Source organism: Amborella trichopoda, chromosome 8, assembly GCF_054954075.1.
Source record: "Amborella trichopoda isolate Santa Cruz 75 chromosome 8, AtrichopodaSantaCruz75HAP2 v2.0, whole genome shotgun sequence".
In the NCBI taxonomy this organism is placed as follows: domain Eukaryota; kingdom Viridiplantae; phylum Streptophyta; class Magnoliopsida; order Amborellales; family Amborellaceae; genus Amborella; species Amborella trichopoda.
In genome coordinates this window covers 36516887-36544372 of record NC_142343.1, presented here as the reverse complement: position 1 = coordinate 36544372, position 27486 = coordinate 36516887, and the positions used below count along the sequence as shown (strand labels likewise).

Sequence of the window (27486 nt, the reverse complement as noted above, 5' to 3'; positions counted from 1 at the left end):
ATTCTGTACACTTACTGAATTTCACATAAATACTCTTGCTTTATGAGAAGCCATGAATTTTCACCAGTCCTCACGTGCCTAGAGAGAGAAAGCTCCAATGACAAAAAGAACATGGGGAAGCTTTCCAAATATGGTTAAGGGAGAGGTACCATTTAGGGCTTAAAAGTACTCACAAAATGCTATCAGATCTGAGGCTTCATGCTACATAGTAGTAATCGATTACAACCAAATGTACATACAAAGCAACCACAAGACATAATTAAAAAAAAAAAAAAAAAAAAATCCTATAGAATTATGGTGGATTGATGAACCTCTCATGCTTTTATATCGGGTGTTATCCATTTGTAAAGAAGTTGCTAATAAATAAACACCACCTTCAAAAAGAATGTCTCTCTCTATCTCTATCAAAATTCTCATAAAAAAATCCACGCCAAATTCAATAATCTCTCTCTCAGAGAGAATCATAGGGAATTGATGGAGAGGGAGACGAAATTTAGAGAGAGAAGATCATAAAAGAAAGGATTGTAAGGAATTTTGATAGAGAGAAGTTATTAGAGAGAGAGAGAGAGATGCAGAGGACAGTAGATACAGAAAGGACCATATGAAATCTACAGAGAGATACCAGAAAGAATTGGTGCATGGAGAAGTGGAGGGACACCAGGAAATTAAGAACTGAATGTGAGAGAAAGGACATGAAGGAAGAGAGAGAGAGAGAGTGGGGAGATTAGGAATTGTTAGAGAGAGAGAGAGAGAAAGCGCACAAGGAGGAGCACATTTTTAATGGCGTGTTGAGAGAATATGGATGTAAAATAAGAAAGAGAACGCTTGCTTGAGTCTGATAGCAAATGCGCGAATATTATATGTATATATTCCCCTCACTCAGTCTTCAATAATAATACTGCGCACCAGAAGGGCCGGGGGGTGCGGACAAGACTAGACGGTGCTCAAAGGAAATACGATTTTAAAACAAAGCTAGAGAGAGAGAGAGAACCCATATCTCTCGATTTTAGAGAGAGAGAGAGAGAGAGAGAACCCATGGTAATATTATTGGTTCAAAAAAGTGTTTTCAACGAGAGTGTTGCTCAGGAGAATATGCAGACCAAATACAGTGTAAATGTCAAGATCTTTTCTCTGTCTACGTGTTGGTGTACTCGTAAGGCTGCTTTTCTTTTGTCTCTGATCAATCTTTTGCTCGGATACGACCACATTCGTTCTCCAACCCCAACTAACGTAGAGAGAGAAAGACGGAGCCATCTACTACAGTGATGTAGAGAGAGAAAGACAATCATGACTACAGTGATGTAGAGAGAGAAAGAGTCATGGACTACAGTGAAAGAATTGGAGCTTGTTTTTCTATCGTCAACGTTGGGGGAGATAAGAGGGGGGTAGAGAGAGAGGGTACTTCTTGCTAGAGAGATAAAATAAGGATGAGAGAGAGAGACGGTGCATGTGTCCGACAGGGAGGGAGAGTTCTCTGTGTCCCATGTTTAGAGAGAGAAAGAGAGGTCCCATTCGGTGGTCAGTCTTTTTCCACAGAGAGTTCTTTGAAAGAGTCTTCTTCCATGAAGAGAGAGAAAGAGAGAGAGAGAGAGAGAGTGAGAGTCTTCGTCCTTGTCAGAGGGGTATAGAGGGGTCATCTTCCTTGTCTCCTCTATTGGTGCAGGACGGGTCGATGAGCAAGAGTACAAGAGAGAGAAAGTTAGAGAGAGAGAGTGTTAGAGAGAGAAGGGCGGTGCAACAAGGGCCCTCTATTGCACTACCATTGACTAGTCCAGAAGAAGTATTGTTACGCACACGTGCCTGTGATTTAGGATACTTCAATCCTCTCTCGGATTCATCGGAAAGGTTCAGGTTTTTCTCTCTCTAAAACGCTCAAAACAAGTGCAACATCTAGAGAGAGAAAGCTTTGAATAGGTGGAAGAGACAACAGGGAGAGGAGGAGACTGTTAAAATTTCAAATGTAAGGGTTGGGAGTAAAATTTGAATGCAAGGATGAACACTGGTTTGGGTGTGGTAGAGAGAGAGAGAGAGAGTACTGTTTGAGTGTAGAGAGAGAGAGAGTAAGAAATTGAGAATTGTAGAGAGAGAAACTGCCCGATTCGCCTGGTTAGGATTCACCATTCCACTAAAATAATTGCTCCTGCCATACAAATGGAGAAATGTCCAAGATCATGCAAGAAAGGAACACCCACAAGGAGACGTATATCTCATTTACATAATCAACTCACTCCCCGCCATGCACAAATCTACAATGTACACTTTCTAGAGAGAGAAAGTATATTATCGGGGTATAATTCAGTAAACTCGAAGACAGAGAAACGGAGTTAAAGAGAGTAGAGATGCCGATGAGCAAATCGCATCCGTCCCCAAGAGAAACTCCAAAAGTCTCGATCCAATGAAAACCCTCAACAAATCAAAAACGGCAACCAATCACCAATCATCGGGAGGTCTTCGTGGTGGAAGGCGACTGCAGAGAAAATAGATTGAGTTTTTAGAGAGAGAAAGTGAGACCTGACTTCTGTAAGAAAGAGTGTGTTCGACTTCAATGGCGAAGAGAGAGGAGAGCTCCCCTCACAATTGGTGGTTAGTATCAGACATGAAAAAAAGTCATAACCAGTCGGAGAGAGGGGAGATGAGAGAGGGGGTGTTCATAAGAAGCTTTTCTTCCCATATGCAGTCTCATATATATCCTAAAAACCTCAAAAACCTTGAGATTTGAAAAGAAACACAGAAAAAAAGAGGAGGAAAAAAAAAAACATAATACATCTCTACCAAACCCTCTGATTACTACATGGCAGCTGTAGCCGGAGGCACCGAGCCACCACTACTGGCGCCGCCTGCGGAATTAGGCTCACCCGAGGCTGCTCCCTGGTCGGCAGGTGGCGGAGGCCTCTTTCGCTTCTTCTTCTCATAAGGAATGCCCCTCGCCTTGGCCTGCGACTCCCGCACCTCCCTCAAATAAATCCTCACTGCCCGTGCTCCGAAAGGGTTGGCGTCGGGCCGCCCCCCGTTCTCCTCGTACGCGGCCCGCAGCCGCCCGATCAGCGCATCAAGGCTGCCCCAGGCCTGCTTCAGCGGGCAAGCACATGGGTTCGGCGGGCTCGGGTGCCCGAAGTAGGGGCACCCAACGAGATGGACCTTTGTTTTCCCAAACTGGTCGAGGTATTTGAGAAACTCTATCACGTGGGCGCCGCTGCATCTAGAGAGAGAAAGTGGGGGCTTGTGGTTCTTGAGGTATTGGAGGAAGGTATTCCAGTCCCGCCGCTTTTGCGACTCATAGCGGCTCGGCGGAGCAGGGGAGGATGATTCCGCTACGCTGCCAGTGCCGGAGCCCTCGCCGGGGCCTGCGCTGCCGCCACCGCCACCGCCACCGCCACCGCCACCGCCACCTTCATCCATCATTTCTTCTATTTACCTTCCAACTCTATCCCCCACCAATTGTCTCTACAGCTTTCTATCTCAACCGCCCATAATCCTCACCTCTCCTCTCCCTCTTTCAAACTTCCACCTCACTTTCTCTCTCTCTCTAACTGACTCTTTCTCTCTCAATCCCCTTAGGGATTTCTGGTGCGATGGTATTGACGTTTCCTTTCTTCTTTTTTGCCTTTTTGGGGTTTTGGTGCTGCGGATGAAGAGGAAGGAGGTTTTGGAATGGAGAATGGAGAAGAGAGAAAGTGGGAAGGGATGGGACGTAAAAAAAAAGTAATGAATGGGGTGAAATTGAAACTGTAAAAGAGAGTAGAGTACAGAGAGAGAGAGAGAGAGAGAGAAAAAGAAAGAGAGAGAAGAAATAGTTTTGAAGAGAAAAGAATAGTTAGAGAGAGAGAGAGAGAGAGAGGGGGAGGGGCTGCTAGATGAATGAGTGAATGAATGCGGGCGGTTCACGTGGTGGCCCCTCCTCGACGTGACTTGCCCTCCCTCTCTCCCAGGGGTTCCTTCCACTATTTCCACCCCCTTCGCCCTTTTTTTTTCTCTCTTACATGGGTTTTCCGTACTTCCCACTTCTCACTTTCTTCCTTCCTGCGCAATTTTCTCTCTACCCATTTTCCATGCGCCTTTTTTTTTTTTTGGCACCAATGTTTTAAGCGCCAGTTTGTGTAGTGCCAAGGTTTTAAATTTATGATTATTATTATTTAAAAATAATATTCATACATTAAAGAGAAAAAATAAAAAATAAATTAAACAATAAAAAATTTAAAATAATAAGAAATCATGTTATTGACAATAAGAACTTTCATGTAAAGGAAAAAGTATTATAGGCAATTGTGATCCCTTGTTCAATAGGTAAATGGCCTCATGACATTATACAATTTTTTTTATTAAACTACTCAATATTTTTTACGATCTGGTATCCCTGCTCTATTGTATATAATTTTGTTGTGATGGACATTTTTAAATAATTAATCAGAGATAAAGTAGAAACTATTGATACAAAGATAAATATTTATTAACTATAATAGATGATGATATCTCCACATGAGGTGTGACATCATCCATATTGAATAATGATTGTTTCTTAACCACTAGTAAAATGCTACTAATTTTTTGTAAATATATCTATCATACATCTCCTAATGAAGGAAAATACATTTTGCTTAAAAAAATTTATATTACAAAATAAAGAGCAATGAATGTCTAAAAATATTGAGTACATTTAGAAAATACTCATTTATATATGAGTACTCTAACAGAGCACATTTTAAAATCTAGATATGTGGGATAAATATGTGTTGATTGGATTTGGATCGGTCTAAATCGACAATAAACAGTATTAAAAATAAATAAAATTAAATTAAAATTGAATAAGAGTTTATGAGGTGAGAACTCGAGAGTACTAAAAAACATTCAACAATATATTTAGAAAAATTTTATATAAGGCTGCATCTTTAAAATATGGCATTAAAGTGTACTTGAAAATCCATTGGAAAAGGCTGTGTAGAGATTGAAAAAACCTTAAATTAATTTTCTCGACATCGAGATGTATGAATATAGAAAAAGAAAAAATTTGAGTCTAAAAAATAATGCATCTTGCAACACATTATTTGGACTGATTATTTTTAAGAGTTTCATGTGTTTACAGATCTATTTGATTTAAACAATTTTTTAAATTTAAAACTTTATCATTAGAGATGATAATAAATTCTCAAGCCATCCTAAGATTATTATTTTTTACACCAAAATTATATTTTATAATAGGAATGTTTAAATTTGCAACCTTATGCAAGCCACAATATAAGGTTGCAAATTTAAACAACATACATATATATATATATATATATATATATATATAAAAGATACTACAAAACGCTTATAGGTGAAAATAAACAATGATTTTGCCAACCCTCATCATCGTCCAAAGTTCATTGCACCATCACGATTGTCCGATAATGTTTCATTTTTCATTTGTTTTCTACAAATCGGAATGACCAGGAATTTTTTTAGAGTTATTATTTTTTTATATTTTTATTAGGTGAGTCTCACTAAGATATACACACGCTCAAAATTTCAGATCATTCCCAATTGTAGAAAAAAAATGAAAATGAAACACTACCGGACAATCATGACCGTGCGATGAACTTTGGACGGTGATGAGGGTAGACGAAAGCACTGTTCATTTATATATATATATATATATATATATATATATATATATATATATATATATATATATATATAGAGAGAGAGAGAGAGAGAAGTGATTCATGTCACTGTGTCATTGTAATAGAATGAAACCACCTTTCTAGAAAACCGTATGTTTGGAATTTGCATGACTCCAAAACTCACTTTACCCTAATAATCAATCTCGAAAAAAATAAAATTCAATCTACAACTTAGATATAGTTAAAATGAGTCCCCTTCAACAACAAATCTAAATCATTAATTTGGTTAATTTGAAGATCTAATAATAATCAAGTCATCTAAAAAAATTGAAAAGGAAAAGAAAATCATTCTAAGGCTTAGATCTAAGCATCTTACCAATATTGATGACCTATGTTAGTTGGGCTAAAAAAACATTTCTTAGGTTGTGTTTTCAAATTTTACTTTTTGTGATTGTTCATTAGAATGAAAATACTATATATTTAAAATTTGTGGTTAAACAAATAGACTTAACACAGTTTTTGGAGATAGTTTTATTATTTACTACACAATCGTTGCATGAAAACACATATGATTATCTTAGAGTACTCATACATATGAGTATTTCCTTAATGTACTGAACTTTTTTGGACACTCATAAACCTTATTTTGTAATACAAATGTTTTAGTAAGGCTAATTTCTGTAATTAGGAGGGGTATGATAGATATTTATCCAAGAAAAACATAATGTTTATTAATGGTTAAGAAACAATCATTGTGGGTGGTGTCATCTTCCACTATAGATAATAAATATTCTTCTTTGTAACAAGAATTTTAATCTTACTCCTGTTTAATTACTTAAAATACTACTAGGCAAAAATGTTTCTACATGGTGGAGTAAAGGTATTGAGTGTCTAAACATATTGACAATATTAAGTAAATATTCATATTCTTATGTATATTAGGGTACTCATATATATGAGTATTTACTTAAGAGTGTGGTTTGTATAGAGCCAAGGCTCTGAACAATCAAAGTAAAGCGCACCTTCAAATAGTGGCAAGAAATGTGGTTTCAATACTAGAAATCTTTATGAAATATATTTTCATCTTTAATCATGAAATTTAAAGCTTAAAAAATAGTGTAAATCGAGATCTATAAAAACTTGAAAATTGACGATCCAAAAATACTGAAATCCATTGTTTTCTCATGTTCATGTAGCTTGATGTCGAGATGATCAATTTGAGGATATTTGGGGATCAAAACAACATTTTTCTTGTGAAAATTTTAAGGTGAGCTCTAATTTGATTGTTAGGAGCTTAGGCTCTATATAAACTTTTTCATTTATTTAATGTACTCAACATTTTTTGACACTCAATATCCTTACTCTACCCTGTAGTAACCTTTTTACCTAGAGGTATTTTAGGTAATTAAATAGGAGTAAAATTGAAATGGGTTTTGTTAGGCTATACTACATGTGGTGTATACTTTTAATGTCCTCAGTATTTTTGGACACTTAAATACCATTGAATTGCAATATGAAACTTTTCAAGTAGAGGTATTTTTTGTTATTTAGAAAGGTAGAATGGATATTTTTATAAAAAAATAATGGCATTTTATTAGTAGTTAAAAAACATTTATTGCATCTTGAAAGTGATGTCACACACTATGTCTGTGATATCACTATCCACTATTGCTAATAAATGTTGTTGTTTCTATTAGAAATTTCTATTTTATCTTTGACTAATTACTTAAAATACCTCTAGACAAAAAGTTACTATATTATAGGATAAAGGTATCTAAGTGTCCAATAATAATGAAGACTTTAAGGGTATACACCACCAAGTTGAGGTTTTGTAGGTTCAACTACTTGGTGATGTATATATTTAAAATCCTCAACATTTTTTTATATTTAAATATCTTTGAAATGTAATACAAAATTTGTTGAGTATGAGCATGTTTGGTCACTTAAAAGGGTAGAATCGATATTTTTATATGAAAATAGTAGCATTCTATTGGTAGTTAAAAAACAATTAATACATCATATAAGTGAATTCACACACTATATTAATGATGCCATTAATATAGTAAAGTCCACTATTATTAATAGATGTTTTTGTTTCCATTAAGAATTTCTATTTTACTATTAATTAATTACTTAAAATACTCTTAGACAAAAAGTTAATACGTTATAAGATATGGGTATCTAAATGTCAAAAAATGTTGAGGACTTTAAAGGTCTACACCACAAACAAATAATATAGCCTAATATGAAATTATTGATAGAAAAAAAAAGTATTTATTAACTACAATTGATGATGACATTATCGCTAACATCACCCCTATAGAGCCGCAAGTGTTTATTAACTACTAATGAAGGGTCACAACTTTTTTGTAGAAATATCTCTAATAAACTAAAGGTATACCGGTGTCCAAAAATATCGAGTACATTAAAAAAACATTCATATATTTTAGCATAACCAGGAGTGGGGATTGGGGAAACCCGGTGCAAGGCTACCACCCATAATATATTCGGTTCCAACTAATTTCCTTCAAAAAAATTGACGGTCCCAATCGAAAAGCCAGTTTTAAAACACTAATTTATCTTAAGTCTTCAATTTCCACAGCTCGTTTTCCCTTCATTCACCATTACGCACGTACACATCGTCCTCTCTATCTCTAAACTCTAAAGTCTCAAGTCTACATTTTCTCTCTCTCTCTCTCTCTAACTAATTAATTATTTTCTCCTTCACACGGACTTTTCCGTGTCTCTCCGTGATTCTCTCCCCTATATTTTCTCTCTCTTCTCATCCTATATTTAATTCATATTGTTTTTGCACGTGCGATGCACGGAACCTGCAGAATAGACGGCCGGGACGCGTTCTCGGCTCCGATTGGTCCAATCTTTAAACCCTGTGACCCCAGATTGCGTCCACGTGTCCACTCAGCCATCCGGCCCCCACAGTTTTCCCTTGGCTGCTTTATAATTTCTTCGATTATTCGTAAAGCGTGCGACAGTGTTGCTTAGAAGTTAATCTTTTTTTTTTTTACCCTTTTGAAAAAGTGTTTTAAAATTCCCATCCTGCACAATCACAATCGTCCATCTTTAACATGAACATCCACAACTATAGATTTCTATCCAATAGATAGGGAAAATATCTAATAAAAATATTTTAATATTTTATTTTTTATATTCATGTCCATCATAGTGTAGATAATGGATCTCTATATACTTAGATCCAAGATCGATACAAATAATGGGTGTTCAACGGAGCCCGCATGAAAATAGTATGAGTCGGGGAACTCATAAAATCCGGATCCTTTTCCATTTAATTCTTTTTAATTTTCATGGGTTTTTTGGCCCTTATTTTTCCTTGTACAAGGTTTGAGAAGGATTGAGGTTGCTGTCCTACTTTCCTATTTATCAATCCCCAAGAAACAATAAATTAATAATAGATAAATCTGTCAGCTAATACTTTATTAGTTCTATCATTGTCACACTAATCACTGCATCGGATTGGCATGAATTAGTCACTAACTGTGATTTGCCTTTTTTTTTTGGTTTCAATATGCCCTCTAAAACAAAATTTTTTGTTTATATGTCGTAAGGTGAGGAGATTGAGTGCTCAAACTTTGCTCTTGTGCAACCAAGCTGACCTGACCAATTCAAGATTCAATTACCTCTTTCACTGCTAATTTGGACTAGTTCATCATCCACTCTACATATCCGTGTCCGATCATTGGGTCGATGATCTGGACCGGTCTGAATAAACAATCCAAAAAAAAAATAGTGGTTTATGGAGGGGGGAGCGATTTAGGTGGGAACTGAAAAAGCATCACATAAATTCAAAAAAAAAAAAAAAAAAAAATGAAAGAGGGCAAGGTGACAGGGTTCGGGGCAATCGGGCCAGGACCTATATATTTCCAAAACCCATTCGATCCTAGCCTATTCTAAGTTTGGATTGGCGGTTCCTGATTTGAATCAGGTTTTAAAACACTGGTTTGGAGAGATTGGAAATTATCATGAAATGGATAACATATCCTTTGCCTTTGAATAATATTTTTAAAGGAAATATTTTGCTCTAGAACATTAATCTAATTAGTATCTTAGCTAGCTAGTGTCACCATCTATTTCTCATATGTGTCATCTCAAGTACTTGGTATCCCAATGAGTTCATGCTTCAATTATCTACAGAAAATGTTTTGATAGGGCTGCAGCAACAACTTAGTGTCCTAATGAGTTCATGCTTCAATTATCTAAAGAAAATGTTTTGATAGGGTTGGAGCCCTATTAAAATAAGTAAAACCTCAATTAAAAATTCAAAAAAAATTGTAGTAATGTATCAGGAAATTTTTAAATTGATCGTTTTGGCCATGACCATTATGATTGTAAAAAAAAGAAAAAGAAAAAGAATTTGATGCCCTAAAAATAGTGTATATTGGGACACAATATCTAGACCATCAATTTCGCCCTAAATATAGGTCTTCACATATATGCAAGATTTGTACTATTTTTTAATTCCAAATTTCATATTCGGTATTAAAAATAAATTTTTAAATCATCATGAAGATTTTGATACCCAAAGTGCTTTTAAGATGAGGACTCGAGGTGAAACTTTACTTTGTTTTCACAAAGCCCATACCCTATAAAAACCGCATCCATTATCTAAAGGTTGAGATGATCAATTTTGAGGATACTTAGGCATCAAAACAACCTCTTCTAGTGATATTTTTGAGGTGCACCCTAATTTGATTGTTTAGAGCCTTGCACTTATATAAATGTTTTTTTTATTTAAAGGATGCTATTTATACAAATAAATAGAAATGATATACAAGACTGCTGACCATGTATCTAACTAAACTAGCATGCTCGCCTCGTAGGATGCAACACGTGCCACTTAATAGATCAATAGATCGTATAGAGACCTTAGACAACTCTTTTACTACAAACTCATACGCAACTACCATTTTAAGGGCTTGTGGATTTTTTATTTTATTCCCATTATGTGGAAAAAGATCATGAAAGGATCTAATACCTTTCTATTTAAGGAAAAAATAAGATTAAGAGCATCACTTTGTAAAATGGATGGCCTTGTATTTGACCAAAGGGTGAGGTTTGTATAAGGTGTCAACCTCATTCTATTGAAGTATGGTGTGCCTCAAAATTATGCCGAAAATACAGTTTTGGCGCCGCAAAGCCTAGCGATGAAATGAAAATCGATTGTTACCCCTAATTATAAAATTTAAAATTTTATAAACGATGATGATCAAACAGTTCTGTATTCACTTGAAAATATTGAAAATCGACGGTCTAGATAATGTGTTAGAAGATGAACTATTTTTAGGACTAGAAATCCCTTTTTTTTCATGTCTATGAATCTCGAGGTTGAGCTAATCGATTTTAGGGTTTTTCAGCATAGGAACAACCTTCTCTAGTGGGTTTTTAGGTGTACCTTACCTGTATAGCATGAGGTTGACACCTTATATAAACTTCTTCCTTAATGAAATGTCAAAGAATATCACTAGTCAGAAAGCTTTTGGTGATTCTTACCAATTCATACGCCTCCCTTCGTTTTCAAGGGTTTTAAGACGTAAAACACATCAATGAAAAAATTTATAAATAAATTAAATAATAAATAAAAAGAATTTAGGTGAATGATTGAATAATTAAATAAATCATACGTAGGAACTAGAGCATTTCGTGACTCATTAGTAATTCAACTTTGAGCCAATCTAATAGTGTAGTACCGTTTATGTGGTTAATGCTAAAGTTTAAAGTTCAGACCAGTGTAGGGAAAATTGAACCGAAACGGTTAACCAGACATGGAGCTGGAAGCAGTTCAGCTGGCCTAACCAGGCAAGTCTTAGGTGGTCAAAAAAGAGTTAACAAAGAAAAAATACAAATTTTTTAAATAAAATATAAAAAATATAATTAAAATATGATTAAATAAAGAACATCCAACTGAAGTTGAAAGTTAATAAAAAATCGATGTTAAATAATCGAATTTATACCCAGGGGAATTTTTAATTTTTTTTAAAAAAAGATGGAAAAATGTAAATAAGTATTTGTGGCCAAAACAATTTCCAATTTTTATAAAAATGATGAAGAATATTAAAAAAATACATTACAAACAAAATCCGTTTTTTTTTTGACTTTAAATAAATTTTTTTAATTTTTTTTTCAAAATACCTGGCTGTTCTTGAAAACCGACTGAAATCGGAACCGATTGCAGGTCCTCTTTCTACCACTCCATTGCAGGTCCATTTCTACTTCAGATCCATGATTTTGGAGCTATTTGTGTAGATTTTGACGTTCTTTTAATGATTAAAATGACCAGAGTAAATAATTGAAATGAATAAATTAAATAATAGGTAAATGAGAAACCATTTTGAAGGCACAAATCCATTCTTTTTCAGAACGATAATCATGGTGGTTGAGATGATAGACCCGTGAAGTTTTGGATCCTCAATCCACCTCCAAGATGAATTCTAAAAGTTGGATGCTGGAATAGGTGCTTTTGAACCATACCCCAGCCCTCAATCCTCAATTCGTTTTTTGTGGCTTCCCTTTTTCGAATTTAATTTGAGCTGGTAATTTGGGTAATAAAAAATTGGACTGAAGTGGTCAAGCCCCTTTTATACCCAAAGAGTCACCAAAAACCAATATTCTCCTCTCTTCTCTTGATAGGAATTGTATGTACATAAGAAATATGTGACCATGTATCTTTGAGAACTGAAGAGTGGTGCTTTCTTACTTGATAAAGTGTGTTGAAAGGGGCTGGGGTCGTGGTTGTAGTACCCCACATCTTAGTCGCCACGTTCTAATTTTCATTCTCACCACTAACACCACCTCACTAATTCTTTCAAAAAACTAACTCCTAATCTACTTAAAAAATGGGTAGGGCCTCTCTTCCCCACTGAATTACCTAAAAAAATAATAATAATAAAAAAAAAACTTAGTTCTGAGGTTTAACAACCTGCACTTCTTGGCCCTATCACTTACTGTGCCAAGAGATCATAACCCCATATGTCTACTTCTTAAAAAAAATAAGAGCATATTTCTTTCCATTTTCAAGAGCTCATTTACTTAATAACTTTGTTGCATTGTTTTGGCAAGCCATAACCCCATAATCCTATTAGCTCAAGGCCCTATTCAATTCCTCCCTAATCTCCTCATAAAAATTAAACACAATAAGGAAGGAGTACAAAAATGAGAGGCACATGTGATGGGAAATTTGGGAAATGATTTCATAGAATGGTTGTATAGTAATATAATGCAACAACTTTAAAAAATCATGTTAGTGCCATTTATTTGATTTCAATTTTTAAATGTACACTCTTTTCATTCCATTGAACAATCACAAAAAAAACAAAATTTAAAAATTCACCCTAAAAAGTGTTATTTTAGCCCAATCAACATAAACCGGCCATTTTGTTAAGGTGCTTAGATCTAGGCCTTCGAAGGATTTTTTTCTTTTCAAAATTTTAAGATAGCTTTGTTATCTTTAGATGAATAATATTGAAAAAAAAAAAGAAAAGGTTTTGAGTTCGTAAAGGCCTATATCACGAAATAGACCAAATGGATGGTCTATATTCATTATTGAAGGTGACTCATTTTAACCATATCTATGATGCAAATTTAATTTTTACTTTTTGGAAATTGATTATTGAGATGAAGAAATGGATATGCAATTTTTGAGGTGATTCGAATGCTACAATCATGGTTTTTAGGAGTGTGGTTGCATTATATTACTATACAATCGTTGTATGAAATCAGTACCCTGGAAATTTATCTAAAAGTTCAACCATTTAACATTTTAATGTGTTTATCAAAAAGAAAATTGTTTCATGAGGCGGAAACCGCATTTCTACTTTTGCGGTCCTTGAGGTATAAAGCATATATCTTAAAGATGGATGTAAATAGGTGGTTCATCTAAAAACAATTGGAACTACCTGTCCAAATATTTTCTTAATAGAATTTATTTTTAATTTTTAAAATTTATTTATTTTTTTATATTCATGATCTCTATTTTAGGTCAAAAATAGAATTTTAAGAGGTGACTCACTTCTACTTACTTGCACTCATAGAAACGGTGTCCTTATCAAAATACACCTAACCTATCACCTATTGTACTTCATGAGTAGTAAGTTTTTTAATGGGATTTTGACTTTGGCAAGTAGTTCACCACTTTAATATTTTTTCATAATGGGAAAAGTTTATACATATAAGGTTGCAACCTTAAAATGTAGAATCATAGATGCACCTAAAAAATCTTTCAAAAATGTTGCTTTAATGTTGAAAAAGCCCTCTAATCGATCATCTTGACATGGAGATGCATGAATATGGAAAAAAAAGTTCTTGAGTCCTGAAAATAGTGCATCCTACAACGTATTATCTAGACCGTCCATTTTCAAGATTTTCATATATTTATAGATCTACTTGATTTTAACTATTTTAAGAATTTTAAATTTTCTAATTAGATATGAAAATAGATTTTAAAATAATACTAAGTATTTTTTACAACAAAATTAGTATTATAAAAAAATTTCAAGATGCGCCTTAATTGGATTGCTTAAGGTTGCAACCTTATAAAAACCGCACCCTTTGATAAAATGCCCCAAAAATGACTTGTTCCTTTATTATCTTTAATATTTAACCAAAACAAAAAAAAATGCTATAGCTTACTAGCTTCATAATGGGGAGTAGGTACTGTTGCCAACCTTTTGGCAACCCACACCTCCTCATTGCAGTTGATGTCTTTTCAGTAGGTAAGCTAGGATTCAAGCCCCCAATAGGAGTGTTGTGCTAAATTCACCACCCCATAATTACTACATAAAGGTTGCTCTTTGTCAAATTTACCGTTTGAAGCCACGTGGCAGGAGGAGGACATGGTTCCATGTGTACAATATTTCCAACATTGAGGTTTAGGGTTTAAGTCATCTTTTGTTAGGTTTGGCCTTTTGAGATGCTCCTTTATTCTTCACAAAAGATTGGGGCATGACCCCAATTTAACCTCTCAAGTTTCCTTTCAAAATAATGGCCAAGGGTTGTGGGCCTTTTTAAAATAATGGCCAAGGGTTGTGGACCTTTATTTACTATGAAAGGTAGGGTAGGCTTTCAAATCCCTATAAAGGTGGATGGGAGCATTTGTGGGATGTGTAGAGCCAATGTCAAATAGTGCATGTCAAAGAATCTTGAGGCAAGAGGAAAATATGTATTTATGTGTCTTTGCCTTCTCTTGTGGTCTCTAATGATGTAATCTCTTTTGTTTAGTTTGATCTAATAAAATTTGAAATATTTATCAAAAAAAAAAATGTATTTCTCACCTTAATATACTCAATACAATCAGAAAAAGGATTGATTTAAAAGAGGACCTTGGCTTGCATTTCCCTTAGGCCAAATGCATGCTAGTTTGGTGACCTCTTAAGTAATGTGATTTTTTTTTTTTTTTTTCACTTTTTTCTTAGTTGGTTAATATTTAATATTTAACCTTGTGACCATTTTGGACAAACTTTATAATACCCTACAACTATTATTAAAAAAAAGAAAAAAATATTTCAAGTTCAAGAATAGTGCAATTTATAATATGTTATTTGGACCGCCCATTTTCAAAATTTTGTTGGCATTTATAGATTTGCTGGATATACACAATTTTTGGAGCTTTAAATTACATAATTGAAGTGAAAATCGATTTTTAGGCTAGTCTTACTTCGGTTCTTTAACTTTGACACGCCCATAAAAACCACACCTTATTTTTGATGAGGAATCTGCCTTGTTTTTCAAAGGTTTTTAATATATAGCGCATCCCATATCACTGAAAACACATTTTCCTCTTACAATATTTTAAGGCTCCAAAAATGGTATAATCCAATCCTAAAAAAAGGTTCAAAATGGGCTATTTTCTAGAACTATAAATATATATATATATTTTATATTTATGATCGTGGTGGGTGACATTATTGACCTATGGAATCTAAAATCCATCTCTAAGATGAATTTGGAAGTCAGATTCATTTGGATAAGTATACAGGCGGGAACATTTTAAAATATGAACATTTTTTATGCTGGCTACTTAGGAATTGAGTTTGGCCTTGAGTGATTAGCAATTGGTATTAGCAACATCTCAAATTGGATTCTTGTCGCTGAACTACCAAAAAAGTTACTTAAAAACCGGCGATCGATATTAGGAATCTTGTTCCAGGTCGGAAGTGGATCCAAACCAACTTGACTCCTTATCAGAATTGGGAATGGACTCGCTCGGTTATGTTTGGGAACTATGCAATCAGGACCAACCACATCACCCAATTCCCCCATATTATATTTTTAAATTATTTTTCTTTTTTCTATTTTTTAAATTTTTAAATCTTAAAGATCGATTAGAATCGGGCAAATCCTGATCAACGATATGCCGATCCGTACCAACTTTTCGGATTCTCCATGGTAGTCCGGTTTTCAAGCACCGCCTAACACTACCGGATTTAGTTGGAGTGAGTCCCTCCTAGTGCACTAACTTTGGTGTGAAATTATAGGTTGCACGTTTATTGGTGGATTGGAGCTTTCAGACTCAGGGTTGCATGTTTAAATCCTGAATTTGCCATATATTCAAAGTTTAAATTTAAATAATAAAAAGTTGAGCATCTTTTTGGTGGCACCTCTCCCTCTCTTTATGTCCAATTTGAGGGTCAAAATGATCACCCACTTTAAAGTAGGAAACACGAAGATGGTTTTTACATCGTACAACGCTTATAGATATAAATATTTAAAGCTACCGAATCCTATGCGACCTTTTCATTAAAAGAAGAAAACAGACCAATTTCAAAATATTCCTTTTTCAGCTAAGAGTTTTCAAACAAATTATTTATGAGCTATTCCTAAAATTTCAACTCCTCTCACAAACAATGAATAGTGACTCAAAAGAGGGAACATTGGTCCGAGTCGGTCCCCCTCAAAAACTAGGTCGGCTTACCTTTTCCGATCTAAATTGCCCGATTCGTGTATGAATTGTCTAATTCAAATATACAGAAAAAAAAAAAATTAAAGGTAAAAGATTGGGGTGATTTTGGGCTTTTTAAATTAAATTTTCTGACTTTTAAATTCCATTGTGTCTCGAACGATTCTGGGTTGGATATTCCAAAAATCTTTAAATCCATTTCACTAAGTTTGAGAAAGGCTTAAACAGGAAACCCACGTTCACAAGGTCCATTGCTATGAACACAAATGACCAATTCCGGATGACCTAACGATAGAGGCACTTGTTCTCTTTCACAACAGAAGAGAACTTAAAAATTTTATACAACATTTTTTTTTTTTTTTGTATATTTAATTGTAAATATCCTAGCTAATCAAATAGCTTTCAAGAGTTTACCTTAAAAAAGGAAAAAGAAATTTTTTTTGGTTATTTAATTGTTAAGATCCTCACAAATCAAGTAGCTTTCAAGAGTTCACCTTAAAAAAGAAAAAGAAAAAAGAAACATAGAAAAACGGCGGATATTAGCGGAATTACGTCATTAAGGATATTTTTTTTCTTTATCATTGATGTTTATGTGTGGCCCACGGACCCTACCACAAACGATTCCCTCTATCATTCAGTGCATGGGGTTGGGAAATTGGATCTTGGAATATGTAGGGTACACTGCCCCCCGCTTAATTTGCTGATGTACCCCTCTCTCTCTCTCTACTCTCTCTCTAATGAGCTCATGTAGCCATCTATCTCTCTTTCTCTCTCTAATTGGCTGATGTAGCCATCTCTCTCTTCTCACTCTCTCTTTCTCTCTCTAATTAGCTGATGTGGCCTTCTCTCTCTAATTAGCTAATGTAGCCATCTCTCTCTTTCTCTCTCTAATTAGCTGATGTAGCCATCTCTCTCTCCTAATTTGATGATGTAGCCATCTCTCTTAATTTGATGATGTAACCATCTGTCTCTTTCTCTCTCCTAATTTGATGACGTAGCCATCTCTCTCCCCCACTTTCTCTCTCTAAATTTGATGATGTAGCTCTCTCTCTCTTTCACACCCACCCTCCATTCCTATTCCTCTATTCTATTCATCCCAACCATCCGATAATGTTTTTATAGTGTTCCTATCACACCACTATTTAAAACCGATGCCAAGTTTGAGAGGTATATGTCAACCTTCTCCATCAGTGAGAAAATAAACCCTAAATTCCATTAAAATAGGCAAGAGAACCGACAACCTCCTATACTATTTGAGCTATCCTATCATTTTTCCAATTAATGGGCATTTTCTAATGCGGGTATTTTTCCAAAGGAAAAAGTCTATATAAGGGTGAGGCCCTAAACAATCACATTAAGGAACACCTCAAAATTAAATTTACTGGAACAAGTTGTTTTGATGCCAAAAAAATTTCAAATTGATTTTCTCAACCCCAAGATGTATGGACATGAAAAAAAATGGATTTTAAGTCTTGGAAATAGTACATCATGTAATGGATTTTCTAGACCATCAATTTTCAAAATTTTCAAGTGTTCTTTGACCTACTCGATCTAAATTTTTCAATTAGATATTAAAATAAATCTTCAGGCCATCACAAAGATTTCTGGTACTGAAACAACATCTTTCAACGCTATTTGAAGGTGCAACTTACTCTGACTGTTTAAGGCCTCAGCCTTATACAAAACCATACCCCTCATTAATTGAAATTTTCTAGTGTGGGTATTTTCGAACGAACCGGTTTCTTTGCGGCCAAGCCCGCATATGTAGAAATGTGGGCCTATTAATAAATCCTTTTTTGAGATGGATTTTAAGATTTAATTTTTAAAGACATATAATGTCTAACATGGAGATCGTGAACATGAATAAATAAATAAATTTTAAAAATTAAAAATAATAATTCTAGTAAGAAAATATCTGAACCGTTAGTTTCTATTGTTTGTAGATAAAATACCTACTTGCATCTATTTTTAAGATGGATGCTTTACACTTTTTGGACCGCACATGTAGAAATGCAGTCCAACCCGATGAAACAATTTTCCTTTCCCAACATATGATTATATCTAGGGATGAGAGGAGAGATAGAGAGAATTAAATAGGTTAATGTGGCCCCATTTTCTTTGTTTTTATGTGTTGCTTAAATGCTTCACAATGGGGAGTGGGTGATGTGACCAAAAGCCAATTGGGGTGAATCTTGATTACACTTTTGATGGTGCGTGATCTTTGTTAAAACAGGGGTGATGTTGAATGCGTATCCTCAAAAAGCTTTGTTTACTCATTTCCACCCACCATTCTTTTGTATTTTACCCATCCTCCGTTAATATAGTCTTACTTGCTTTTGATTGCCTTTGAGGGGAATGAGAAATAGGAAGGTAAATGATATAATATATAATGGAGAGCTATATCTTATTGGGAATCATTGGCTCCCTAAATATTGTCATATCCACCAAATAGATTGCAACCTGTGGGTCACTACTGTGTGTGCTTTAAGATCATGATGCCCTAAAAACCATGTCTATATATATATATATATATATATATATATATATATATATATATATATATATATATATATATATATATATATATATATATATATATATATATATATATATATATAGAGCACTCTATCTACAAGTATATCTACAAGTATAGAGTTATGAGGGTTTTGGAAAATTATGTTTGGTTTAAGTGGAATTTTATGAATTCAGAGAATTAAGAATTAGTTAATTAACGATTCATTGAAGTTTTCTTTAATGAGATGGTAATGTTTGTTTGAGTAAGTGAGTTTTTGAAATTATAGTTTATGCATGGTATCTCTAACAAAATAGATGGTCTAGATAACGTAAGAAGAAAAAACATTTTAGATGAGTTCAGAGCATTTCTAAGTATTTTTAATTTTATTTTTTTTCTATGCATCAGATTGAGTTAAAATTTTGAGCTTCTATACATCTCACCCTCAAGCACCAATAAAAAATGTGGAAAAAGTAATATAGAAAAAAATCACGATCGAAATTTCCATAAGATAGTATTTCAATTTAAAATTTGTTTTTATACATTGTATTGAACTAAAATATTTGGGTGTTTATGCTTCTCACTTTCACTTAATTGTAAAAAGGATAATATTCAATGAGATCATATTCCTTTTAGTATGAAGAGGTCACACTTACTTATAACTATTAGATGTGAAATTTGATAGCTTGGGTGTGTCACAATGTTCAAGAAAAATTCTCTTGAACTTTGAGCTTGATCAATGAAATAAATGCAACTACTCAATTTCACATGATCAAGGTTAATTGTGACCACCTTGTATCAAAAGTAAATGATCTCGTTATATAAATGTAGAATGTAAAATAAAAAACCAAATCAACCATGAAATTCTACATTATAATTCACCTAAAAATGCTACTGACTATTTAAATTGAACTTCATTTTACTGCAACATTTTCTATTGTCCAAATGAAAAAATTCCATATAAGGTGCTTTTCAAGAATTTTTGGCAATTAAGCAACCAAATGTTTTGTTGCCAAACACCCCCTTTATCTTATTTGTAGGAGAAGGCATAGTCTTATATTCATGAGATTATCTATAAAGAGATCATTTACCTTTTGTATGTGGAGGTCACAATCATTCTAACTCATTAAATGCCATTTTTTTTTTGAAATTTTGTGTCTATTCAATGACACTCTTACAACCACCTATTTTGAAATTTTAAGGATAATAATGATTGTGACCTCAATGTACAAAAGATAAATGGTCTCTTAGTAGACAATCCTTATTTTTATTGTACACAAGCAACAATGCTGCTTTTCAGTTTTGATAAGTTGGATAAGTTTTGTGTAAGGTTGGCGCCTTAAACAACCGAAGTAAGGCATGCCTCCAAATGACACCGGTTGTTTAATGTCAGAAACTTCTTTGATGGTCTGAAAATCTATTTTTGTCTCTAAATATGAAATTCAAAAGTTATAAAATAGTGTGAACCTGACAAATATAAGAACGCTTGACAACCTTAAAAAAGAACATTTAGATAATATATTATGAGATGCCCTATTTTTAGGACTAAAAAACTTTTTTTTCATGCCCCTATATCTCAAGCTCGAGATGATCGATAGGAGTGTATATTAGTGTCTTTTGAGGTGCGTCTTATGAGGTTGACACCATATATAAACTTTTTCCCTTAAAGTTTTTGCTGGGTATTTTTCCCAACATCTAGCAAATGGAGCATTACCTGTAAAATTAATATACTTGAGGCGCAGATTTTAGGAAACATGGTGGATGTAAACAGTGGTTTTTCCTAATTGTCGGTCATCTCCACCGTCTATTTTGATAACACACGGTGGATGTCATGCCTACGCATTTTGTAGCACTGAAATCTGGTAAATGTTTTACTTTGCCAAGTAAACTTTTGCTGGCTTACATAATCATAGTGTTTTTTTTTATTTTTTTTATTTCTTTTGAAATATATGAGTCGCATTTAAGAAAAAGAAGCACGGAGCTATTTATGATTTGGGGGCCAGGGCTGAAGCCGTGGTGGTAGTACACGCCATTCTTCATGTTATGACTTCCATTTCCACCTATCAAAACAAATTTATTAAATTATCTTGGATCAGCTTAAAAATTGTTAAGGTGTTCTTTTTAAAAACGAGTAAAAAAAGTTAATTTAAAATTGACACTACAATTGGTGTATTGAATTACAATAACATATGCCATTTCCATTCATAAATATGTAAAAATCGTATTTGGTTAAAATAAATGATTGTTTTGTAATTTTACCAATCAGAAATTCTTTTTAGATACTAAAACGGCTTCATGGTAACCTCTTCTAGCCTATTTAAAGGAACCCTAGAAATATTTGAAATTTGGAATGAATATTGTGGCATTTTCTAATTTCTAAATTATCACGTGGAACAATTTCCACTTGAAGCAAGAAAATGTGCAATGGAGAAATAGTACAAAATGTGCATTAAAGAAATAGTTAAGTGCATAATGGCTGCAACTCTATAGTCTTAGTATTTATCCATCAGGAAAAATAAAAAAAAGGAAAAGAGAAAAAAATGAATTAAAAAAAAAAAGGAAAGAAATAAAATAAAAAAGTCACATATTGGCACATGTATATCTCTAAAAGTGTGATGTCACCTCAAATACTGATGGGTCATGCACAAGTGGCCTCTTATATATTCCTCAAGTCAATCCACAATGCCAAAGTAACCATCAGGAATAGACCTTCCAATATAATGCAGTGGAGACTTGCCCTTTCCTTGAAAATGGAGTGATAGGGCAAAATTCATGTTATTAAGCGACAAATAGCTTGGGTTTATCCTAGCCTGGTGGATTGTTAGCACTTAAGTTTGCACCCAACAATGCTCCTTTTTGGGTTTTCTTTAGGTATCTTAAATTGTGTTAAAACTTCGAGCGATTGAAAAAATGGATCGACGACCCGGATTGGGAACCCCAAAAACTGGTCTGGATTGATGAATCGGCGGTCCGGATCATCGTTTTACTGTACAGAAAAATAGTGACCTGGAGAAAAAACACGTGAAAAAAAATATGAACCGGCCAAAAACCGGTTCGGATTGTTTTACTATACAGAGCTGTCGTTTATTGTGCGGAACTGTGGGTTCCTTTCTAGACTTGGTCGTTTTCCTATATATACATGAAATTTGAACGAGGTGATTGATTCCCTAGTCGGACCTGATGATCTATGCCGACCCAGTTCTTTAAATCACTGAAATTTTCTATAGTTTTGTTCATTAAATTTTGATAAGGAAACTAGAATAAGAGTCATCAAATAAAGTTCTCTTTCTTATTTTGGCTTTTGGTTGGTAAGCGATGGAATTGTGACCTTTGATGTTAAATTGTGGTTTCAGTGCCCTAACCGTTGAGTACTGAGTACATGACTCACAATAGACATTTAGATTCATGATTTTTTTTAATAAAGAAAAAGAGTGGAATTTGTCATATTCATTATCATCATAGTCTTTTTCCAACTATTTAGGGTAGGCTATACAAATCTTGGTCCATCATTCTATTTTTTTAAGGGTCATACCTTCAGTGAGGCTATATTCTTACTATTTTCAACCATATCCTTTTGGACCTATCCCTTATCTTTTTTGAACCTTCTACTTGAACCATCTCGTATTTTCTAATAGGTGTTGTACTGGATCAGCACGGCACATGCCTAACCCAAACCCAAACCCACTTAAGTCTACTTCTTTTCATCTGATTGCGTATTGGAGCTACAACTAAGTTTTTTTCGAATGTATTTATTTCGAATTCTATTACTTCTTGTCTTGCTACTCAACGATCTCAACATCCTAATCTTTGTTACACTCTTTCTAGTGCTATGTTATTTTTTGACTGCCCAATATTTTGTCTGATAAAGTACCCTTCTCACAGTTGTCCTATAGAACTTCTCCATTTAGCTTCTTTGGTATGCGACGGTCACATAAAACTCTGATTGCACATCTCCATTTGGTCGGCCCAACTCTAATTATATATGTGACATCTTCCTCAAACTCTCAATTTTCTTGGATTATTGACAAGAGATATCGAAAGTACGCAAAAAAAAAAAAAAAAGCCATTTTTGTTTATAGTATTAACTTTTATTTTAATGAATGAGTTTATGAGGATGCAAATTTTTTATGACCTTATAACTTAATCTTATTATAGTTTTCTTTCGTATAAACTAAGGAGATTTACATTTGTCCTTGTGATTTTCCTATATGCTCTCTTGTTTCTATCATTCCACGAAAAGCATGTGCTTACGAATACATGGGAAACTTACCAAAATACGCGTAAGAGTGCCCAAAATGTCCCTATTAATGAATATGGTCAAAACAACCAATTTATGAATAAATTGATAGGAACTTCTCACTCAGGTTCCCACTCAACCATTTTGTTAAAGTGCCCAAAATGTCCCTATTTTTTATTTAAATTCATGAACTGGTAAGGATTTTATAATTTGGCACCACCTAAGGGGCCAGCCAAATGACGTAAATATTTATTCATAAGTTTTGAAATTAGGAGTATGTATCATAATCTAGTTCCATGTACATGAGTAAATACGTGGTTCCAAACTCGGAGCACGTTTTTTTTTATTAAAACCTTTTATTGTGGTCATTTAATTGGTGAGAAATTTGGCATTTTGACCTTATTTTGTCATTTTCAAATAACCAAAGTATGCATTCTTGTTCAAGATTCCAAACCCAAAGGCCAAAGTTGATAACATTTTGGTTTTAAACAAAACAATTAAGGTGGTGGTACTTAATCCAAACATATCAAAAGAACCACTTTGTCGATAAATTAGTTGGTTTCCCCAAACTCTATAATTTTTTGGAGTTATAAGTTTTTGAGGTGGTGACATGAATTCAATTATATTTTTCTTTTCCTTTTTCTCTAACTTGATCTATCTTGTCACTTCGCATAGGCTTCCTTTAAAATTGCTATTTATGTTTTGAAGGTACATTGGTGCCCTAATTCTACCTGTATCACTTGGTCAAAAGGGCACCTCGTTTTTATGACCTAATTCTACTAGGAAGTAAAATAAGAGAAATTACACAATGCTATTGATGCATAGCAAATGATACACATAAGAAAATTCACCATTGATTCCCAATAATGAATAGTGAAGATTGAACATAGTTCCCAAAGATTTGTCCATGTTCAAATAATTCTCATTATTTGTCATGAAGAATATAAACTGGAAGACCCCAGGTTTTTTGACCTTGGTGATGTGTATTATACTTTTATGTAAGTTTCTTTTGGGGAAATTTATCAAATACGCACTACTTTTAAATTATTTAACAATTTACAATTTTTCTTCTATTCCAACCCAAAGTCGTGTATTTTTATGGGTCTTCTAATTTTAAATCAAATATATGGATGAAAGGTGAAATACTTAGCATCCTAAGTTTATTTTGACAAGTTTCTCTATCTTATACCATTAAGGATTGGCCAAAAGATGCCATCATCAGTTTATGATACATCAACGAATAATCTATCTTTATTTGTTTAAAAAAGAAGAAGAAGGAGAAATCTACCTTTTTTCAAAATAAGAAAAGTTTGACATTAAATGGTCCCTCATGGTGCAAATCGCTAAAGAAAATTCTTAGGTTTCTACTATGTGCGTGTTGTCTGGTCCAACAAAACCTATGGAGTAAATCCAGAGATAAAATTCTAAAATTTTCCCTTAAAAGTTGTCAAAATATTTTAAAAAATCATTTTGGATATTTTGCTATCTAATGATTAATTAATTTATAGCCCATCGATTAGTGAAGTGTAAGCATGGTCATTTATTGATAAAAAATGATCAGTTGAAATCAAAATCCACAATTCTGAGGCACTCCCTCTCACTTTTTAATTTTTTAACTTTCAGACCCTGTTTTTAAATGAAAATAAATACTTATTTTTTGTTTAGCCCACTGCAAATTGTTAGATAAAGCTCAGATGATGACGATGGTTTATATTTGCTACCGAATATTAGCCTTTCTAGAAGCTAATCAGTTTTTCTTCTTACTTACCAAAGAAATTTAAAATCTTAGAGGCTAGATCTTGGAATGATTGAAATGCAAATGTGAGTGGATACTATTTAATAAAGAGCCTATATACCAAAAAATCTATTTACTCCCTTGAGAAAATAACCTACTCTTGAGGATTTTCTTGAAATAAAATTTTGGGTTCTATTTTAGAATCACTAGATGAGGTTATTCTATAAAAAAAAAATGAAGAAGAAGAAGAAGAAGAAGAATTTGAGTGCCTTAAAACCTAGATTTGAATTTAAGGTTCTGCAATCTTAGGGCATGTTTTTTGGGCTAATTCAAGGTGTGTATTCAATTTTGTTTTTCCTTGTTTTTTCAATTTGGTTTCTAGGCTGGTTTACATTACATTCCCAAAAATTTGGAGTCCTAAAAATATTAGGACCTAGGATTTTGCCAAAGGGAGCAAATTTATATTTTGCATAGCAAAAGCATATATTAATTTAATGAATAAAAATATTTGAAATATGAAAAATGCATATGCAATACTTAATGTTGTTAAATTTGAATAACTTCTATGTTACAGGCCTAAAGCTTTGTTTTTTATTTATTTATTTATATAGACTCTTTTTCTTAGTTTAAGGAATCTTTGACTTGAACTATGAAATATTCATTAAAGCCATGGTAAATTTAAATTGACTTCTTTTACTGCAGGCCCATGGCTTTGTTTCCTATGTTTTATTATATTTGTTTACTGATGCAATCTCTTTTTCTCATGCTTCATCCCCTCATTTAGTTATCAAGAACCTTAATTAGCCATTTATGCTCGAATAGGAGTTAGAATGATTTTTCTTCTAATGAATTTTCATGAACCTCACTCTATCGTTTTGTGAATTTGAGATAATTTTGTTATATAATTATTTAAATCCTAAATAGACAATAATATGTTATCCGTTTCAATCTACATTTATTTATCTCAAAATAATCTATTAGCATATTCTAATCGCTATCTATTAATTTCTATTCCTTCAAAAATCCCCATTTATTTTTCTAATTTGTATTCCCGTCTTTCTTGCTAAACTCTACCTCCCTCCCTCCCTTCTCTTTCCTTGTATTTTGTAATTTTTTATAATTATATTTCCCTTTTCATTATCTCTACGTCATTTTTTCAAGCTATTTCCAATTTTTATTAGTATAAAATATGATTAATATACCAAAGAAGAAAAACTAGTTACCAGTTTATCTTTATCTTCTAGTTTAATTTTGTTTGATTCATTACAAACAAAAATGTTATAATTTTCCCGGAGAAATAATAATGTGTTGGTAAGAAACATGATGATCCCATAAGAAAAATACTTACGGCTTTACTTAATTACTAAAAATGTTTACTGATAGGTCTTTTCAGTCTGATCTCTTCATAAATAGATGGGACTTTGAGGAGTCAGGTCAGTCTTCGAATCGTGTGTAAACAATTCCGATTCGGATCAACTAATTCTCCAAGGTCAAAAAATATTACAATAGAAAAATTAAAAATAATATCAAATAAATTAAATTCTACATTGTTTACCAAATTTGGTTCAAGCATTCCAGATTTGGACCGTCTGATTCCATGATAGAATTAAGAACTTCTGTTCAGATAGGGTTGATTCTCGATTTCCTAAGGTAGTATACTCAGATATCTATTGAGTCCAATGTTGGGTTTATGTGGCCTTTAAAGATCTTATGAGTGATTGTAATGAGACATATGATACAATGGATCATGAACTCAATGTGAGTGTAGTCCCTCGTGGGCCACACCATATAAACGATGTTTGCAGATACCGGACTGTGCTTGACGATCTAGGCCAGTCGGTTGGAAAAAATCCAAGTTACTGGGGCATAGAGAATTAACCTAGAAGGATTCTAATGAGTCATCCCTTGATGAGGTTGGAGTATATGCCCGGATGACTGAGTCGAGGGACTGTGTGACCCTTGTGTATGATGGTAGCCTATGGTGACGGGAGCCAAAGCTTCATCCATGTACCATCACACGGCATGTATATTGATAGACCATTGGGGAAAGCAAGCAAACCACCTTTTAGGGTGAAGGGTATGCATGTGCGAGAGATACCCCTATGCTCTATAGAGTTGTGGTCGCATTAGGTCTAGATGACATTGACTCGTCCCTAAGGGAGAACCTGAAATCCACAAACTAGGATTGCGACCCCTTGGCTCATTGGCCAGACTTTGGTGGCCCCCTAATGAGCCACTGCTTGGACTGTGGGTCATGGGCAATGCTGGGTCAGCATGATAAAGCAAGCGTGGTCTGTAGTCTACAGTTGAACTTGGAGTGCTCCATTATTAATTTAATTCCTTGACCATATGGATCATTTTTCCATCAAATTAATTTAATTATATTTTTAGTTATTATTTTAAAATTATTATTTGAATTTGTATAAACCCTAGATATTTTATTTATAAATTTAGGTTTATAAAATTAAAAATGTT

At 33.7% G+C, this 27486-nt stretch overlaps 1 protein-coding gene across 2 annotated transcripts; it reads right to left on the bottom strand.

Annotated features, from left to right (window-relative positions):
* Window positions 1-2080: 2080 nt before the first annotated feature.
* LOC18437125 (protein LIGHT-DEPENDENT SHORT HYPOCOTYLS 6) lies at window positions 2081-4191 on the bottom strand. 2 transcript variants are annotated; one of them, XM_020668987.2, is made up of 2 exons: window positions 2765-4191; window positions 2081-2467 (listed from the first exon to the last, which is right to left on the bottom strand). In XM_020668987.2, exon 1 carries the CDS (start codon window positions 3400-3402, stop codon window positions 2788-2790), a length of 615 nt encoding a protein of 204 aa, XP_020524646.1. In that variant the 5' UTR covers window positions 3403-4191; the 3' UTR covers window positions 2081-2467; window positions 2765-2787. The 2 variants fall into 2 exon arrangements, with proteins under 2 accessions (XP_020524646.1, XP_020524648.1); XM_020668989.2 differs by having other exon boundaries at window positions 2856-4191.
* Between the last annotated feature and the right edge of the window lie 23295 nt (window positions 4192-27486).